The 20086-nt window shown below is 40.0% G+C and overlaps 1 protein-coding gene across 9 annotated transcripts in view; it reads left to right on the top strand.

Moving 5' to 3' along the window:
• The window catches only part of bahcc1a (BAH domain and coiled-coil containing 1a), a 61316-nt gene that overhangs the window by 17116 nt on the left and 24114 nt on the right, over positions 1 to 20086 (top strand). For 8 of the 9 annotated variants that reach the window (XM_078950911.1, XM_078950910.1, XM_023957534.2 and 5 more), the window contains exon 3: positions 14327 to 14509. In XM_078950911.1, coding sequence (XP_078807037.1) covers positions 14327 to 14509 — 183 coding nt within the window. Of the gene's footprint in view, positions 1 to 8146; positions 8388 to 14326; positions 14510 to 20086 lie in introns of those variants that run through there. The other variant, XM_023957533.2, reaches the window with a different exon arrangement.

Below are 20086 nucleotides of genomic sequence, written 5' to 3'. Positions count from 1 at the left end.
ACATGGGCTGTGAGGGAATGCCTGGCATGAAACTGCAGGTTAGAAGAAACAACAAGTAATGATATCACAGGATGATGCTGCAGCAGAACATAACGAAGTTAATGTCCAGGCACAGGACATTCAGATGACCCAGTGTTTCTGTCAGCACACAAAAGATAATGAGGTATTTAGGTAATCTTGTCAAAGATCCTTTACTTAACATCCTTTGCTCAGTTAAGGAAAAATTGGAGGCCAGCCTGTAGTGTTAAGACACGTATTTTTCCATCAGCCTTGAAGGGATGAGCGGTCTAAGCACCAATTATCACCTGCAAGCGTCAAAATCACAAGAATGACAGGCAAGAGCCGGAGGATAGGGAACTCCAATGGGGGGAAACAAAAAAAAAAGGATGTCAGTGACTTGCTTTTCAAATCCCCATTTAAGAACCTGTATTACCTTTGCTTTAATCTGTGTCAAACCATTTCAGCACTCCTTCTTCTTCTCATTACCCCACAAATGACTCTTCTTTGGTCTCCTTTCCTGTGTTTCCCCACTCCTTCCAGCCCTTTCCTTTACATTATGGCATCTGCTCCGCTCTTTTTTTTTTCTCTAGTGATAACCTGCTGAAAGCTGTTGCTCTCCTTTGAATATATAAACTCTCAGCTGAGGTCTATCTGTGCTACCTCTCCCTGGTGTGCCCTCATAACTTAAACCTGCTGTTTTCCTTTAACATAATTTCCCTAAATCATCGAATATATCATATAGACTGACTCTCCCCTATGGCCATTAAAGAGAACACCAACACTATGGGCCAGAAGAGTTGAAGAAAAATTAAGTCGGCTCATGAATGTTTTATTTGGGACCCAGGATTTGAATGTTATTAATGTGTGTGTGTGTGTGTGTGTGTGTGTGTGTGTGTGTGTGTGTGTGTGGTATTGCTGAAATTTTTCGGTGTTTTTCCAGGATGTGTGATGACAAACCAAACGAACAGCTGCAGCACATCTGTTAAGTTCGATCAGATGTTGCAATCCTTAAGTAACCCCACAACGCCTGCCTCCGATGTGATATGCAGATGAATACTCAAACTTTTAACCTGCGAGCCCACCCAACATAAATGATTGTCCCTTTTTATTTTTTATTTTTAAAGATTTTACAGCTTGGTTTTGCTTTTTTAGTCATTGATTATTCTATTACTGTTAAAGGCCTTCGAGGTAACCAGTGAGAGGAGTCTCTTTGTCAGTCATTTCTTTGCTCTGCGTCCCATCTCATGTTTTAGTGAGGATGATGACCTTCTCTCATGTGGACAGATTGCAGGAAATGCTCCTAGTTTTACTGGCCTCCCTTTAAGTAGATTTCTGCAGATGTGAAGCAGCAGCAGCAGAAGCATTCCATGAATGGACGGTGTCAACAGTGCACAGGCATAACTCAAGTTTAAGGCTTCGTTTGTCAGATGCATTTCATAAATGAATTTACGGCATGATTTGGAAGAACTTCTTCACATTTTGAGAAGACAGGCTGCTACAGAGGGAAGGAATGCGGTTATCTTTATGAGGTCAGTAGTGTCATTATGGCTAAGAAGCTTTATAACAAGTGAAGTCAAGGAGAGGCACATGTGAAAGTGTGATCTTTATAATGTGATGCTTTATAACTTTCAACCTTGGCTGCCCAGGTGCTTTTCTTGTCCTTGCATGTAGGTTATCAGAGCAAAAATCCTTGCGTTTGTCTTAGACAGAGCTACAAGAATTAAACATTTCTCCTTTGTTCCCCCTTGTGAACCAACGGCAAATTACATTCAGGACCGCAGAAAGACCTTGGGCTCTCTGGCTGGTGTAGCAGCTCCCTGCTCTGTTATCTGCTCTGTTCTGCCTCTGTGCCTCTGACAGGCTGCATCAGAGGGAGAGAAGCCAGAGCAGGGAGCTGCCTTCTGTTTCTCACACACACATCACTCCAGAACTTTATCATATTACAAGGCGATCTGAGAGGACTCAGAGGACACCAGCAAAGCAACGTCTTGAGCCAGGCACTGCTCCCCTTGACCTAAAGGAGGCGCTGGGCTTCAGGGAGGCAAAAGGGGGGCGGGTAAAAGGGCAATCAGACAATTCATGGCTTTTGTTTTAATGTTAGAGCTTGGATTTATGGATGGTTTTGTCAAAAGGAAGGGTGAACTGTTAAGACTTAAAAAAAATAGACAAGAGGAGAAATGGTAGAAGGAAATGGTAGGATGGGACATTAACTTGTATGACACAAAAAGTGAAAATACCAGTGTGACTGCCACAAGCTGTGGGAAGAAAGGGAAACGTAGAACTGAGCAGTTGCGGATGGACACACAGAGACGTTTTGTTTAGTTCTGATGCAGTGACCATTGTGTCAACGTTCTGACGTCAGTGCATTGCCATAACGCTTAAACGTGTCACTCAAGGAGCCCTTCATTCACTCACTGCAGTAGTCAGTCAAACCAGAAGATGGTGCAATGGAAACTCACTAAAGAAAAGCCGCAAATCCTACACAACTGTAAGCACAACCTAACTATCCCTATACAAAAATTAAACCAAGGAATGCTGTTCATTGGGTTTTAAGCTGTTAAATATATGTGGGTTGAAAAACAGCTATTCATAAAGGGGGTGTGAGGATGAAAGGGGAAAACTGAGAAGGTACGGGCCATGGCTACTTGGAGGCGCAAGAGGAAAGACATGATGAAGAAGAAAAAGGAGAAAATGTCAGGAAAATCTCCTCCACTGACTTAAGCTGCTTTCAGATTTATGGGGTGTTATGGGTATCATTATCCATCAACCAAAGTGGATGAGGTGACGAAGAAATGTGACGCCCATGTTGCTGTATTTATCAGCGCACGCAGCACGCCACAGTGTTTTTCCTTCACGTGTCTCCTCCAAAGCAAACTGACTCTGGGGTTGAACAAGTTTGAGTGCGCCAGAGCAACATCCACCTACATCCACGCTTAACTTTTCCAAAGCCAATCTACCTAGTACGGCTGGTTCAGTGACAAGAGGTTTGGACCACCGAGGACTGGTAGATGCTTTGATGTGGTGCTAACATATGTGCAGCGCATGGGTACAATCACTCTAAAGCACACTTGCAAAACACAATTTTACTGCCTTCTGTGCTGCATCAGTATCCTGCATCGCAAGAACAGTGGGATACTCAAAGACAAGAGAGTGAGAAAGAGATAGTGTAGGCCGTGCTAGGCTGAAATACTGGAACCTTATGCTTGGTTAGCCTGGGGGAACAAAACCTGCCTAGTTTGACCACATCTCAATTTACCAATTGAGTTCAAAAGTTACCATGAGACTAATTAGAGAGCAAAATGCTGAGGATTTGTTTTAAAGTGCTGTTTTGTTTGAATGAAATACGTCTGTGCCCATGACTCGGCCGAGCTGGGCAAAACATGGGATGTTGTTAGTCACCCATCCGTCCTCTATGGCCTAAACATAAAACTAGGTGGTTTAGACAGATCAGTCATCAGCAAACCAGATCCAGAGCTTTTCTATTTGTGTGTTTTAAGAGTAACCAGCAGACCAGAAAGATCACTTTTAGAACTTTGAGAGTGCAGCAAACATATTCTTTAGTCATATCCATTGTTTCCACCAACTTATTGTTAGCATGGCAGATGGGTTTTAATGGTTGCCAGATGATGGTTTAGTGTCTAACAGTTGGCTTTCTGCAGTGTCTTTTAACATCATTGAAGTAAGACCTTTGTTTTTGAGTCTGGATGGCTCCATTGGCTGTGTGTAGGACTGGTACATTCGAAATCAGGGTTTGTTTCCCAGGGGGTGAACTAAGCTTCATTCAGTGTGGGTCCTTGAGCAAGACCCTTCACGCTACTGCCTAACTATGTAGCCACAAAGGGGCTCAAGTCTGGGTCCCTGGCCCGAATAAAATACAGGGTTGTGTCAGGAAGAGAATCTCTGCCAAACCGCCATATTAGTGAAAGGTGATTTGCTGTGGTGAACCCTGAAGGGATACGCCGAAAGGTGAACAACAAGAAGAAAGACTTTTGTTTGGGAGTTGAGGTGTGCAGCCTTCATAGATCTTCTTTTAACCCACCACTAAAGCGACATTCACACTGCCCCCGGCAACGCACATTCAGGCAGCCACTTTCAAAGAAAAGTCTCAGTAAACGCCCATTTTTGCATGTTTCGGACTTCCGCATTCAAAACTCTTGTTCAGAAGTTGCTACACAGGTTTTTACAGCCGTTTTTGGGCTCTACCTACAAATCGCTGGCCATTGAAGGCGCATTTGCAAGTTAAACCAGGTGGAACTTTGACCAACTAGGGACTCACACTTAGTATCAGCGAATGGATGGTTTTCCCCTTTAATTGACCAAAGTGCCAACCCTTTGAAAATTGAGCATTGAGGAGAAATTTATAATTGCGGTTTGTGCCCAGCTGGAATTATATGGCACCAAGTGTTTCATATATAATCCATTGGAATAGAGCTGTGAAAGAGAAAATCCTGGAGCAAAAGAAAAAGAAAAAGGAGAAAAACTTTTTTTTTCCTGCTTTTTCTGTGTGAACACCATGCGCTTTCAAGAACCGTCATTTAGCGCATTCTTAAACATGCATTACATACCCAGTGTGTCTGTAGCTTAAGAGTGTAAATTTAATACCTGTGTTAAAGCATGGAAGGGGCGTTCGTCCTTTAGCTACTACAACCAATAAAATATTTGTTTACCAAATGACAGAACTGCCTTAAGCCTTGGAGGCAAATCTGTAAAGAATCTGACTGCTCATTTTCCAACAGGGAGATCTTTTTATTCTCATTTCTGGGGAGTTTTACCAGAAGACTGTAACAGTTTAAGTTCTTGAGCCCCTGATAGGCTGTTTGTATGTTTCGCATGTGAACAAAGTGGGAGTGAGAAAAGTCTTAGATGTCAGGATGCAGTTTGAGAGGTGAAGGACTCCCCTGTTGCATGAAACGCCCCAGAGGATTTCTCTCCCCTTCCTCTCTTCCTCCTCCTTTTCCTTTCCCCCCTACAGTCTCATCTCTTTTTCTGTGAGATTCACAATGCTGGGAAGAAATGTGTCATTAACAAGAGAGACCAAAATAATGTTTATGGCCTCATGCAGAACTGACATTATTTTCCATATCAGTGCAACTGCAACGGCCCTGTGGAGGAGTAAATCTGATTTTCTACTCCCCTTGCCAATGGGAAACATCATGGGAAAGAAAACAGATCGGATTGTTGGGGAGATGGCCTGACGCAGCTGTAGGCGGCTCTTTTTGTATTGGGATGCTGTGAGCACACATTTAAAAGTGTGTTTGTGTGGATGTTAAAAGTGAAAATGCTAAGAAAGCTAGTATAGAACAAAAGAAAGCAAACTAAAATGTGTATAAAAGTGCAGCAAGGAGTTTCCAAATGGTCTGGAAATGCTCTCATGGCGACAGTGGGTCTGTTATCAATCGCGGTCACCAAAGTTTGAACACATAAATGTATTCCTCAAGGACAGCATAACTGCTGGTTTACTGCCACGTATTTTGTGCCCTATTTGTAAGAAATGCACTAACTAGAAGGGGAAAAAATTGGGTTAGTTTATAGTTTGGTGGAATATATATATATATATACACATATATATATAAGCATTTAAAATGATGAAAAAAACAGCAACATGTGCTTTGAAGGAATGTAATGACAGAACAACACTTGAATTGACCTGCTACATCGTGAACACTAAGGTTGCCAAAGGAATAAGGCATGGAAAGCTCCGTGTTTTATGTCATAACATTGCTGTTCTTGTATGTACGCTTTTAAATCTGTGTTATGGGAATAGGGAATGTACACGGCGAGTGTAAGAGGAGGTTAACAGGCCTGGAGCTCATTTGTCCTTGCTTGGCGTTTCTGCTGTTTCAAGTCCATCCTCCCACCTTCTGGTTTCAGGATCTGGAATGTCTCTGCAGATGTGGCCAGTGACTCAGCAACCAGCTGTACTCAACATACAGCACAGCATACACACCTTAGTCAGACCAACCCTTTGCTTGAGCGCTGTTTACTTGATCCATCTGCTCCTGCTGCTTTATGTTCTAACTGTCTCTTATCTTAAACGGAATTCCTGCACTTTTCTCTTTGTCTCTTTGCAGTAACTCCAGATTTTTCTTTTCGACTCTTTAACCATGTTTTACTTTGACTGTCAGAGGTCTTATTGGCTCCTAAATGACACACTTCCTGGGCAGCACTATGGCTAATAGCGACCAAAACATTCTCTTTATTTACTGAGCTCATAAAACATCTCTTTCTCAGGAACTCTTGAAGACACCACTAACACTTCCTGTCATCCACCTCCTATTCTCCAACAATTGCTGAAAACTGGTAGTGTTGAACATTTGTAATATATCTTATTGAAAGATGACTTTTTAAATAAAGTAACAATTATGTAGGATGGCATTTTGTGAGCAAACATGAGTTGGAGATAACTTTGATGATGCTCTACAACGGTGGTCCCCAACTCCCAGGCTGCTGAATAATACTGGTCCATAGGACGGTTGGTAATGGGTCACAGAGTAAGAAAAAAAAACATGAACTACATTTTTTTTCCGTTTTATTTATAATTGGATGTGGCACAAAGATTTATTTTGGGAAACATCTGGATTCTCTCTACCACATCCAACTCAGTCTTGACACGACACTTGTCCAAGATTCACAACTTTCTTAAAACAACAGCACATATCGCTAAATTGAAACCCCCCAAGCTAGCAAGGTTAACAAACAACAAACATATTTGGGAAGTTAATTTTTGCAGAAAAGAGCCAGTGAGGAAAGCCTGTGATTTCAAAGAAAAGATAAAAAAGTTCCATTTGACAAACAAAAATCAGGAGTCTTTACTCCAACTATGGAATTATTGCTACAGTTGATTCTACACACTGTAATCAATCAAAATGCATACAATTCAACAATTGGCTGTCTAATAGTACAAGGACGTTGCTAATAAAGTTGATCAAATGACGGATTAATGTTTGTGTTAATCTTTAGAAAATACCAGTTTTCTCTTGGTTTCTTCTTTTTTGGTATTTATTTGTCGTGCCTTAAAAGTCGGATGAGGCGCAAGACTGCTACATCACATTTTAATGGTTCCTATATGAAAATCTTGTGTACAAAGAACGATGGATGAAGTTAAACTTTACCCTCAAAAGTTAGGGGAAACTGGAGGCTAACAAGAAACAAATTGGACTTACACTATAGCCTCACACAGGCTGGTCTGTGAAAACTTGTCTGACATTAAACCGGACCTTGAGCTGAAAAACGTTGGGGACCACTCCTCTACGACAGCATCAATCTAATATACAGTTCTTGATCATTTGGCGTTTTTTCTTAAGCCGGCCTTCAGACTCCCTGTCAAATAAAATCAGACAAGCTGGGTTGTCTTGAAATCTCTTATTGCTGTCATGTTAACTTGTAAAAATATTGACTTTGGCTTGAAGAGGTCACTAAACTTTTTTGTACCCTGTCATTGGTTTAGAAGTGACAGGGTGGTTGACCGTAGATACTCTGCAAGAACTTGTTGTCAACTTCAACTTGACAGCCACCGTATGGACACAGTCACACACACACAAACCCAGACAAAAGCTCAAATATGCTCAGCAGCTCCCACACGCCCATCACAGTTGTCACCCCCCACAGCCCTCACTTACTGGATGTTGCCCCCCATATTAAAGCCTTTCTCACTTTTGTCTTCTATCCATCCTTCCAGCTGCCTCTCCTTTTCCACTTCTCCCACCCCCCGCACATTGACCACATCCACTAAACTCACTCCACAGGCACGCAGTGTGTTGAGTGTCGGAGGCGTGCGCTGCTGGCACTTTCCACCACCCCTGCACTGGGCTCAGCTCCAGCACTGGACTGGCTGCTTACTGTCTCTTTCTTCCTCTCTCACTTTTACTTCAGCATATTTCTCCAGCAGACCAGCCTCCTACAGTACCGTCACCCACGCCCTCAGGTCAACCAACCGCCCAATCACCAAAAAACAACAACAACAAAAAAAGAAAACAACTTTTGCAACAGTTGTTTCTGAAGCGAGGAGGAATTTGGCTACCAGTTGCACTAATGTTTTCAAGATGGCTTTGACTGTTTGAAGGAAATCCCCCCACTTTAGTAGCCATTTCAAATTCCTGCTGAGCTTTATTGTAAGGAAGTAGGCGCTGGGTTAGTCAGCGGCCCTCTAGGGTAGCATGTGCAGTCTGCCTCTGGTTCTTAATCTGAACAGTTGGCTTGTCCAGTGCCGTTTCTCAAAAACACTGTTGTTTCTATGGGTGAACATATCTGTGGAAGGTCTCGCTGGTTTCTTCTTGAGAGTCTTAATTCCTGGCCAGAACATGGAGCTGCAAGGATTGGAAAACCCGATGAGAAAGACAGTGAAGTGAACCTTTTATCAACAAGCCTGTTCAATATGTTTTTGTTTGGTAAGTCAACAATCACCGATCCTTTTTTACTTTTTTTTTCTTTTCTTTATACTAGTAAAAGTGAACAATTATAAAGAAGCTTTGAATCTGTATGAAACAGCTATAGCTTTTACAACCAACAGCTGGATTTTAAGCTGCCCTCACTCTGTCATAACCATTTTTTATATCACCTGGCCATAATGGTTTAATTTATGTGAGGGTGTGTGAGTTTTGTCACTGGTAGTGACTGTATAAGCTAAATCTGTTTAACTTACTTGGGGTGCTGGACAAAGCTGAATGCTGCATGGTGCTGACCACAGGCTGATAGTCGGCTGCATTTTCTGTCCTGACTTTTACTGAGATAAATGAGATTTTGTTTTTTCACTAAGAATTCCTTTCTTTTATATATAGTTTGCTGTCTTTGAAACTGCTGGTCACTGAGCTGTGGAGAGCAGGTTCATGGAGTCCCACCTGCAATTTTCTTTCTGCCTCTCCCCTCTTGTCGCCATCACTCTCCCCTTTCACTGTCCGTCTTGTGTCCTTTTCTAGACGGCCTATCCATCCGTCCCTTCAGGCAGCTGTCGGAAAAGAAGAGCCCCTCACTGCTTTGGCTCATTTTTCAAAAGCACAGAAGCAAATATGTGGGGCAGGTTATATTAGTCAAGCTCTGTGTAGATAAATGGGTGTGTGCATCTGAAGAAGAAGAAAATGATTTTGGTCTGATTCCCAGCATCCAAAAGAACAATGTCTTTTGAGTGGGTGCTTGTTGTATTCTTAGCTCCCCCCCCCCCCCCCCCCCCCCCCCCCCATCGCTGCTTGGCCTAGATTTTGATGAATCCCTTTACATCCTATTATTGTGTACTTCCTTGTTAAGGCACCAAACAACCACTCACCTCTGAGTTCTGTTAAAGAGAGGGGTGCTTATGAAGCTGCTTAGTGACCCAAACAAATCTCCTTCCCTGCAGCCAAGTAATTGAAACCAGATTAAATTCCTTGGGAAGGTGTGTATAAAAGTAATTACAACTGTGTCTTGGGTCCGCACATTGACAAAGTGCATCTGCCCACCGTTGTAGCAATGCCTACCAGCCTCCAGTGCGATTTTTTTCTTTTGTTCAGATGACAACCAGGCCTTCCTTCTTCTGCTCCACCTCCCAGTTTGCCAACACTTGTTGTCCAAGTTAAAAGACAATAATGGCTTTTGGTAAAACTTCTTTTGATATGCGTTTGTTTTTCTGTTGTCCTGCATTCATTTAAACTTATGTTTGGGTGTCAAGACGGATGTTTGGGTCTCCAAATCTTAGAGGTTCATAATGTTTTATTTCCTTAATAGGATTAAACTCAATGGCTGTCAGAGATTGGCGCAGATTAGGACACACATGACCCAGTTTTCTCAAGAGCTCTTCCAAGTTTGCTGGCAACACTTTAGATCTGGAGTAATAGATAAACATTTTTTAAAATAATCGTTACAAACAGAGCTGACAATATTACTGGTGCTAAGATTTTTATGTGGATGTGGCAGGCTCTGTGGATCCAAATCACCACTTAATAAGGCTACCGAGTAAACTGTATTTAGTTCAGTGTTACTGCTGCCATTCCTTGGATCTTTGCTCCACTCATTTTATTTCTTTCTAACACCATGAATTTTACAATGTGTGTGGTTCCTCACTAACACCTCTAATTATTCAGGGTTAAATTGGTTCAAGGACAACTTTATAGGACATTGAGGCTCACTGGTGGGACGAGAATATTTCAGATTTGTGCTGCATCATGGAGTAAATGCACCAAATTCACCATGCAGGAGGCAAACTGAAAACACAATGAGAATGGGCTCAGATACTGGGGACTGACAGACCTAAAAGTTAGCGACCATTTTGACAGACGTTTTTCAGTATGTCATACCCGTCACAGTTCTGATGGGAGAAATGTTCTGCTCCTTCTGACACAGAGGCAGTTTAGAATATTTTTATACGACCTCAGAGTCATGGAGTTATGTGTTTTTAAGAATTAGATTTTCAAATATCTACTAAACATTCAATGTTTAGATCATCTTTTGATCTATTTTAAAAGCATTCTCAGTGGTCTTTTAATTATGATTTTGACGTTTTTAGCCAAAATAAGAAAACTTGTGTCGTTTTTTAGGACATAGTTGCTTCAGAGCAGCAGGAGTTGTGGGTGGAACTGTTGGTGCGCATTAAGCCTGCCTCCATTTCTCATCATCCCTTTGTTAATAACCACTTTGTTTGAAAAAAAAATACTCAAAAAACAATTTTGTGCAAAATTTTCTAAAAATATGTCCTCCATCATAAGAAAAATGCTACAAGAACATGTTAAAAACAACAAAAACACGATTTTCATCTGAGTGGGTCTTTATTGAAAGTGATCTGCAATATCTCTGATCTTTTGGAAGCAACTCCAAACTGTTTTAGATGTTGTTTGTGTATGTGTGAACTCTGCAGTATTTTATAAGCTTTCTGGATCGAGCTCTATAAATGCCATCTGGTCATTTTAAAAACACTAGAACATGCTATTAAATGCAGTTGCAAACAATGCCTAAAAACTATGTTTATGAAGGAAGCTGCAGTTGCTGAACCTTTGTTTGTCCATTACCATGTCAACCTCACTTTAAAGCTGGAAGTCAGTTTTTACTAATTTATCGTGAAATAGCCATACTTGGTCTGGTTTTTTAGCATGGCTGGTTCGAAGTTAGGCACTGTTTCTCGTCTCGCTCTGCATTTGTTTTTGTAAAAAAAAGGATAAGGTCTGATGAGGTCATGAAGGCCGTTGCATTTGATACAAAACATTTCAAAGGTTTTCCTTTTTCCCCCTCCCTCCCAACCTCATAGATCTCCTTGCCTGGTACATTTGCTTTAAAGTTTTGTCCTCCCTTTCTGACAGACGCTCTCTCCTCTCGGTTTGTAAAAATGGGCTTCACAACCTCTCTCTGTCACTATCTATTTCTCTTTCTCCCCTTCCCTCTCTCTCAGAGGCACAACTGTTAATAATGCAGGAGGATTAGATGATTTATGTGAGCCGGAGGCACTGAGGAAAGCTGGGGATCCTGGGGGCAACAGGCAAGAAGCGGAGGGGAGGGCGAGTGTGTGGAAAGTGGTGGCATACAGGAGCCCAAGGTGTCTGAATGATGGAGGCTGGATGAGTGCCTGGTGAGTGTGCTGGCCGTAATCCACTCCCTTCGGGCTGCCCTTGACCCCCCCTGAACGTGTTGTCCATAGAGCCGTGCCAGGAGTGTTCCATGAGGGCAGGTTGATAGGGGGTGGCACCAGAGTGAGGAGGAGGAGAGCAAAGGTTGAAATGAGACAATGGCATGGTTCTTGAGGTATTTCAACAGAGCAGTTCACAGTGCCTACTAATCAACCTTGATTTTTGTTATCATCAACGCTCTATAATTGGAATTTTAGAACAAATGTTCTTTCACTGTGTCTCCCTGCAATACTTCCTTGTAATACAAAAAAATGGAACACATTTTTTGCAGCCAAACAAAAAATAAATCTCAATCTCTACATTTTCCTCCAAATAGCTTTGGTTTTCCGATTACTGTAGTTTGACCTAACGACATTGCTGGAATAATAGCCTGTGACAGCATCCAAGTGCAAAAATGAACCTAGAAGTGGTTCAGCCATATTGACAGAAGCTAATTCTATCCAACTCAAAAGTGTGTGATTTGGGGGGGAATATAAATAGTTATAATTTAATGAATCCACCCACCTGCCAAACAAATAAACCCGACCCTAATTAAACATAAATAAATACAACTGATTAAACAATTAATTTTAACAATGATTCAATTTGTATCATAATTTTTTGAGGCAGATCTGATTAATTGTTGATTTTGGTTTATAATGAACAATTCGATTGAATCCATTTCACTATAAACAATCCAGGACATCTTTAGCCAAACATTGAACCGATGTGACTCAAAGAAAAATACCTGGATACCGAACAGTGCAGTTGAAGTTTTCCAGATTCATTATATTTTTTGCAAGTGTAGATTAAGTATGTGTACAAACAAACAAGTACCATAAACAAGAATTAATGGCAAATCCATTCACATTTTTGTTTCATAAAGTTCACCCCACCATCGAAATAATAAAAACGGAACATTATACCACACTGTATGGTCATATGTCTCCACACATTGGACTGTAATGATGGCTTGATCATTTCTGCTGCCATCACGTGTGTTGTCCGCTGTGATAAACTTTGTTGTTTGTATGTTATAGTAAAATAAAACTCGATGCATTTATTAAGTCAGTTAATTGCTACACTCCTGCAACTGATAAAAAAATCCATTCGCCATACTAAATATATTTAAATCTCTAAAACAATAAAAAAAATGTTGAAGGCCAGCTGAACATGGGTTTATTTATAGGACAAAGTTGGACTTCTTAACATGGGAATCAATGGGAATAGTTTCTTTGGAAACCAACTTGTGGTGGTCATTGCCAGAACTGCAACAATTGTTACCTTTGGTTTGGTCCCATTTAGGAACAAGATGTTTTTGACGGTAACAAAGTTCTCTGGAAATCTTTTGGTCCTGTAGAGTTCTTCATGACTAACACAAGTAAAACCTTACTTTATGCCAACATCAGACCTGTTATGTCTCAATATCTTCTCACTTTGGTCCCCTGTTCTCTGAATTGTAGGTTTACCTATGCCTTGAGCCAGACAGACCAGTTTATAACTCCTCCATGTCCACTATATGTGCACACTCCCTTAGTGCCTCATAGGTTAGGGCCTCAGCGCAAATGTTTTCTCTTTTTTACAAAGCATACATTCAAGCATGGATCTTCTAAGAAGAAATAGCTAAATCAAGCATCTAAAGACGCCGATCATTTGTAGTATGTCCTTCAATGTGTCAACTATTTTTTTTTTGTAAGCATGTGCTGTTTGCTCACAACTTCATGCATGTGCATGAGACTTTGTTGTGGTGCGACTTGCGGGAAATAAATGTGTAAAAAGGTCGAGCACCCAAGCCCCTCACCCAAGCACATTGGTGGGCGACTAATGGTAATGCAATTCAAGCAGTAGTTAATCAGCCTGTTTTCTCCATCCTGCTCAGTAATGCATAATAGACAATCAGTCCCCAGTCACATGGGCGTTTCTACAAATGGTCAATTACTCATCATAGTCTTATTAAACACACAGTCACCCAGCTAGGGACAGACTGCTTTGCAAGTGACATCATTATATAAAAGGAAAAATTAAAACATTGCAATGTAGTTAAAAAAGAAGCAGGTCCGGACAAATGAAGGAACCTATTGAAATTGGTATGAGGCATGCAGATAGTGCTATTGTTGATCAGAATGGGACAGTGAGCAGAAAAAAATTGGATTTCTCTGATAGAATAGGGGGAGTGATGAAAGAAAAGGAGTAAAACACCAACATGGAAGCAAAGAGGAGAACCGGACTGTCAGCGTCATGTAGAGAAAACCAAGACTGAGAAGAGACAGAGACGAGGTGAAATGGAGCAAAGCAATAAAGGAGATTGAGGGCATGAAAGTGAGAGATGGAGAGAACAAGATAATTGAGGGAGGGAGAGAAATTGAGAAAGGGACACTGGGGAGCAGGAGCAAAAGTGTGTGAGAGCGAGAGGGAGAGAGCCTGAGAAAGTGTGTATTCAGCTGTGAGATGAGACCTCTGTCTGTCCATAGGGAAACGTGGTGTGAGGGGAGAGAAGACGAGGGGAGAGGACTGTGTTGACAGGGAGGGGGAGGATACACATAGACACTCTTTCTCTCACACATATACTGTCACTCACTCATCTGCTGCCATGCTTGACAGTTTTTACCCAAAGAGAGCCAGAGGGCGCTCTTTTTGTACATTTACAATGAGATCTAACACCACTTTTTAAAGGTTTGGGGGAATCACTTTGAGGTTACACTGTTCCATTTCTCACCTCTTTTTTTTTCTCTCTTTTTGCCACTGTCCCTTTGAAAATGCAGGCAGCGGATTGATGGGGAACTCCTCCGCCTCCTTCATGGGGACCTTTCTGGCCAGTAGTTTGGGTTCCCCCCCTTCCCACCCGCCTCACCCTTCACGGCCGCCTTCCTCACCTTCTTCACCTTCCTTCCGAAGTGGACCCCACTCTAGCGCTTCTCAGATCTGGTTTCCCCATTCACATGAAGGTATGTTAAAACACACACACACAATAACACACCACAAGCTCTAATCTAGGCACACCTTGCAAACATAATAGGAGTCTTAATCGATGAATCCACTTATGTTCCTGTGATCCAACCAGATTGTTTGAAGTTTTAATCAAATCGATCTATAAAATTGTTTCAAAATGAAATAAATCGATTACGATCAATATTGGGAAATGCTGTTGGATTGAGGCACAGTTGGTTTAACATGACAGCAGTCACTTCTCAGTAAGATTTAGAAGAAAGACTTTGCAGGATGTAGTGTTACTCCGACAGTTTATTTATGGAATGTCTTGGTTTTAGACTTAAGTATGGCTTTTAACTGTCTAGTATGAGCTGGTCTCCCACCCTTTTATTTGAGAACCAAAAAAAGCCCCAGCGTGCTTGGGATGGAACACCATGCCGCCGTTTCTGGATACAGACACAGGGTCACAAGTTCAGCGAAAGAATCTTGCGGTATTCAGTTCATGTCAGCAGGAATGCCACTCCAGACTCTTAAGCAGCACATGTGAATGCGAGCCAGTTAAAAAAACTTGTTGTAAATACAAAGCTTTCAACTGGTGTCTCCATCACAGCTTAATGGGATGGTTCCCACCCAACACACAGTGTTACAAAACCTCGTCTACACAAACATTTGCACGGTTGGCCCAATAAAAGCACACAGACACACACGCAAAGTTTTGTGTTAACCATTTTTTGATGGCCACTGCTAGTCAGACAGGAAAATTAAAGAGATTAACAAGATGAGGACTTCTAAGTTAAAAAAAGGGAAAATAATAGAAAAAGATTGTTAAGTTGGGAGAAATAGCATTAAATGAACAAAAAATGTGGTGCAATGCACAAGTTTCTGAAATTCCAAACCATGTCAGGAAACTTAGCACCGCCCCATTGCTTTCAAAGGAGTTGAGGTTATTGTATGAGCTCTTAAAGGCCGTGTCACACAGCCACTACATACATTTTGCGCATTTTCCACAATGAAATTTTGGTCTTTCATGATACATATTTACGTGTGTGTATGTGTATGTATATATATATATATATATATATATATATATATATATATATATATATATATATATATATATATATATATATATATATATATATATATATATACCAAGACATTCCATAAATAAACTGTCGGAGTAACACTACATCCTGCAAATATATATATATGCATATATATATATATATATATATATATATATATATATATATATATATATATATATATATATATATATATATATATATATACATGTAATTCCTAAGTGTTTGTAGCGTTTGTTATTTGTTGATGTATGCAGATGTCCATCGAGGGTTTCGGCCTACAGGTCTTTATGTGAATTTGGTTCTGGGCTGTTTACAATTTTTGTTCGCTTGAGAATTATGCAGTTTTTATGTATTTTACGTAGTTTATTATTACTGCGTAAACCTTATGCAATAAACCATACGCAAATGTGTTGCTTTCCACGTCCATTTCACGTATGTATAACAGACTTTTCACGCGTGTAACACAGATGTATAACTTTTTTATCGGGTATATTCACTAATTCACTAATGAATTGCATACAAACAGCGCAATAACCACGCACAGTTCATGTTCTACATTGATTTACATGTTCTTTGCGAGCTTAATTCGCATTACTTTCGTGGTTTTAATGTGGTTAATTTGTGATAAATTTCTATGTAAAGACGACAACTTTTCTCACTTTTTCCACATATATTATGACCAATTTTCTTTTGTGCAATATGCTCAAAATGTACGTAGTAGCTGTGTGACACGTCATTTAAATTGATATTTTTAGATAGAAATTTATTAAACCTTACTACCATTAATGGCCCCAAAAAAAAGAATAATTCTTGCAAATTAGGAGGAGCCTATGGAGAGTTGAGCTCCCTTTCAAAAAAGTACCTTGGAGCTCCGCCTTCTCACAAAAGAAAAAATAAATAAAGAAGGAGAGCATTTGATTGCATCCATACATAACTCTAGAAGTCGAAATAGAAAATAATAATTATTGATTTAAAATTATTTCACAGTCAAGTTGGGCTCTGGAAAAGTGTGCAAAAGAATATAGTGACATTGCAAGATACTTTGTTTAGGAATATATTATATTTTGTGACAGGACACATGAGCAAAAGTCAACAATTTAAGAGTAATGAAAATTCTGTTGTTTTGCCGTTTTTATGTACCAGCCCTACACAAGAATTTTTACAGCAGGAGACACTTAAACAGTCTAGTCCACACATGTGTGTGGTCACAACATCAAAGGTATTGTAAGCGCATGGGAGACCAACCCTTTTCCCTTATTTCAGGCCCCTATTTTTGACATTTATCTCTCCTGTTTCTCTTTTTAATTAATCTCAGAGTAATCGTCTAAAAACGATGAGTACCAAGACACAGTGGTTACACACATTGGGTTTCTAAGACTTCTTAGAGCTCTAAAAAAATCTGGTATACGAATATTAGGCCCACTTGAAGATATTAAATAATGGTATTCAAAAATCATCCCACAGATTGTCATTGTAAGACTCAGAGAAGCTGAGAGCAGCAGGTATTGGTGAAAGCTGCTTCTTTATAGGGTTAACCACAAAGGATAGTAGTTTTGCTTGAGTGGTCTAGTGCCTATTATCCATCAAGATGGCCTGAGATGTGACTTTCCAGAGGTTTTTTTTGTGGACATCCCATGCTTCATATTTTTTCTCTTCCACTGACAGCAACTTTGGTCCTGCTCACGAGCTGCAGAGACAGTACAATAAATAAAAATCTTCATATTAAACTGAGGATGAGACAAATTGAAACCAAGTCAGCATCTATGCAGTCAGAAACCTTTTCCCTCTAGGCTAATTTTGTAAGAACTGTTGTTTGTCGTTTCTCATTGTCTGAAGGTTTCATTGTCTTTCTTTTTTGTGGGGAGGTAAAAATAATATTAAGAGCGATGACGATGATGCCAAGCCTAATAAAAGTAATGGAGGTGATTATGACCGGGATTATTACTCAGTTGGCAATGGAGGCCATTATCTCTATTGCAGTTTAATTGCATATAACGCACTAAGAGCATGATTGAATCCAGACTGTTCATCAACCACATTCAGCTGTTCCCTCCTCAAGATAATTGCATATTGTCTTTTTCCTGTTTTGCATAAAAAGCAAGTCATCAAAATGAACGACACAATTACACAGACTCTCGCCTGCTCTCTCTGGGTGTCAGGAGCCCCCTACCAGCAGCAGCACAGGCACTGACTTGTACGTGTGTCAGCGCATTAGTGTCTTACTTTTAACCACAAAGACATGCTGTCATTTTTTTTCCCCCTTCAAATGTGTTTTCAAGTGGTTGCCTGCATGCAAATCCCAGTAGTTTAGCTGAGTTTTTGAAAGAATACTATTATTTTGAAAATTTTCAACTAGAGTGAATTTAGAAATAAAATGTTTTAACATGTTTCTGTTGATCTGAAAACATTATAGTGACTTTTGGGTCTTGTTCCATTTCCTAAGTATTTGGATTTATTCAACGTATTTAGTCTCCCTCTAAATGACAGAAATGTATAAAACAATAACCTTGAAATTGTCCATAAATGAAGACCAAAAAAATAAAATTTTAAAGTAGAAAGTTGTTTATCGGTACAAGATCTGTCTTGGTCCCTAGGTGCTTGTATGTTTTTTGTTTTTTTTTGTCACCAAGCATTTGTTTCATCTTAATTTGAAACCTGGTCTTGAAATAACTTGATAATAAAAAAAATACACCTGTCAGATCAATGCATTTGAAGTTCAAGGTGTCACATGCTCCCATTTTGTCAAAGCTGACGACATTTCTCAACATGCACTAGTGTTCATGCAGTGATGCAACAATGCATCGGATTCTAGAGGTTGTTGATTTAGTCTTGCATTTAAATTCAAAATATTTGGGATTTTTTAAGCCTTTGTGTCTGTTTTTACATAAATGTCAAATCAAATCAAATTTTATTAATATAACACTTTTCATATAGAACATAACACATCGTGCTTTATTTCACATGCTTGACTGAAACAGCATTTAAAAATCATTTGGATGAATTAGTTAATTTCAATATTAGTGTGGTCTTTAAAGTACCGTCTATTTAAGATCTAATAAAAGAAGCATGTCTAAAGTCTGGCGCATTGGCCAATGCCCTTTAAATTCTACCATCCCACAGACTCCTGTCACAAAATCAACAATATGCTACTCCCAGCACTTTCTAAGAGCTATGTGTACAATTTCTTGATTGTGATTGGATAAATCATGTAATAAGCCGTTGTAATCCTGTGGTAACAATCTGTGGCTACCTGAGCTTCAGGGCCAAATGAGAAGAAAATAATTTATTTGTGGCTCTGATCAAAGCCAACATGCTTTGTATTTCAGAACATAATAACTGTGTGTGATTTTCCTGTTCACATGATTTTACTTTAGAAGTTTACAGATTATTAATTATGAATATTATGTAACATTTCATATGAATCCAGATGTATTTAGGGTTTTCTAGTATAAAACTAACAGTATTAAGATGTATGTCTGGTTTATGAAAAAATGAAAAGTATCCCATTGCAATAACACTTTTATAAAATAGTTTAAAATTGGTTGGCCCTTACACAGTTCTACCTCACCAAATCTGCGTGAAAAGTTTGGACACCCCTGAAATAAAAGAAAATGTATAGCTTATGTGTTTACAGTTACTGTCAGTAACCATTTACATCCAGGAAACGCTCACACAAAGAAATATAGTATGAAAAAATCTACAACAAAGTCATCTTTTTCCATTTAGGCAATTCCAGTTTTTTGGGATAGACAAGAAGAAAATCACACATTACATTTCCCCCTGAATGACATTGGAAGTGTTTAAAATTGGATAAATGTTCACACCTCAGTTTCTGGATTTGGCTTGAAGAAAAAAAAGCATCCGTCTCCGGACAGACCAGGCCAACTGACTGGAGATTAACTGGCTTCTTATATTATGCCAAGTATACCCGTAGTCTCATATCTCTGTCCTCATATAAAGACACCCTTGCACGCATACACAGTTGTCAGCGTGCACCTGCCTAATCCACTCCTTTTTGATATGCCTTTCCAAGCCTATCCTCTGTTGTCCATCTTTTCTTCTTAGAGCAGTTGCTGGGTTTTTCTTTTAGAGAGATTTAAGCTGCACCCCCCCCTTTCCCCCGTCTCTTCTTCCACACACCTGCTTCTTTCGTTCTCCTTTCTTTTCCTTGCGCCACCCTGTATCCCTTCCTTTCAATTAGTCAAACCTGAAGAGATACTGCACAGTTTTCTTCCCCTCCTCCAACAAACATCCCTCATCTGCTCCTCTCTTCTCCTCCCTTTCTGTGTCTAGATGGTTCTGTCACCTTTTCTCAATTAGCAGACCTGACAGACAGCTCAGCTTGCTCCTCCTTTCTTCTTGCTCTTCTTACGCCTTGCTCTGTCCATTTATTTCTCAATTTATGAGATGTTTAAGCCATTTCTGCAGCAACAAATATTTAGGTTTGAACCTCCTCTTTTTCTGATTTGACCAATATTTATCCAAATCTATTAGGATTCTCTTATT

This window comes from Oryzias latipes, chromosome 8, assembly GCF_053564925.1.
Source record: "Oryzias latipes strain Hd-rR chromosome 8, Olatipes_Hd-rR_3.1".
Classification (NCBI taxonomy): Eukaryota; Metazoa; Chordata; class Actinopteri; order Beloniformes; family Adrianichthyidae; genus Oryzias; species Oryzias latipes.
This window is presented reverse-complemented; position numbering and strand designations above follow the sequence as displayed.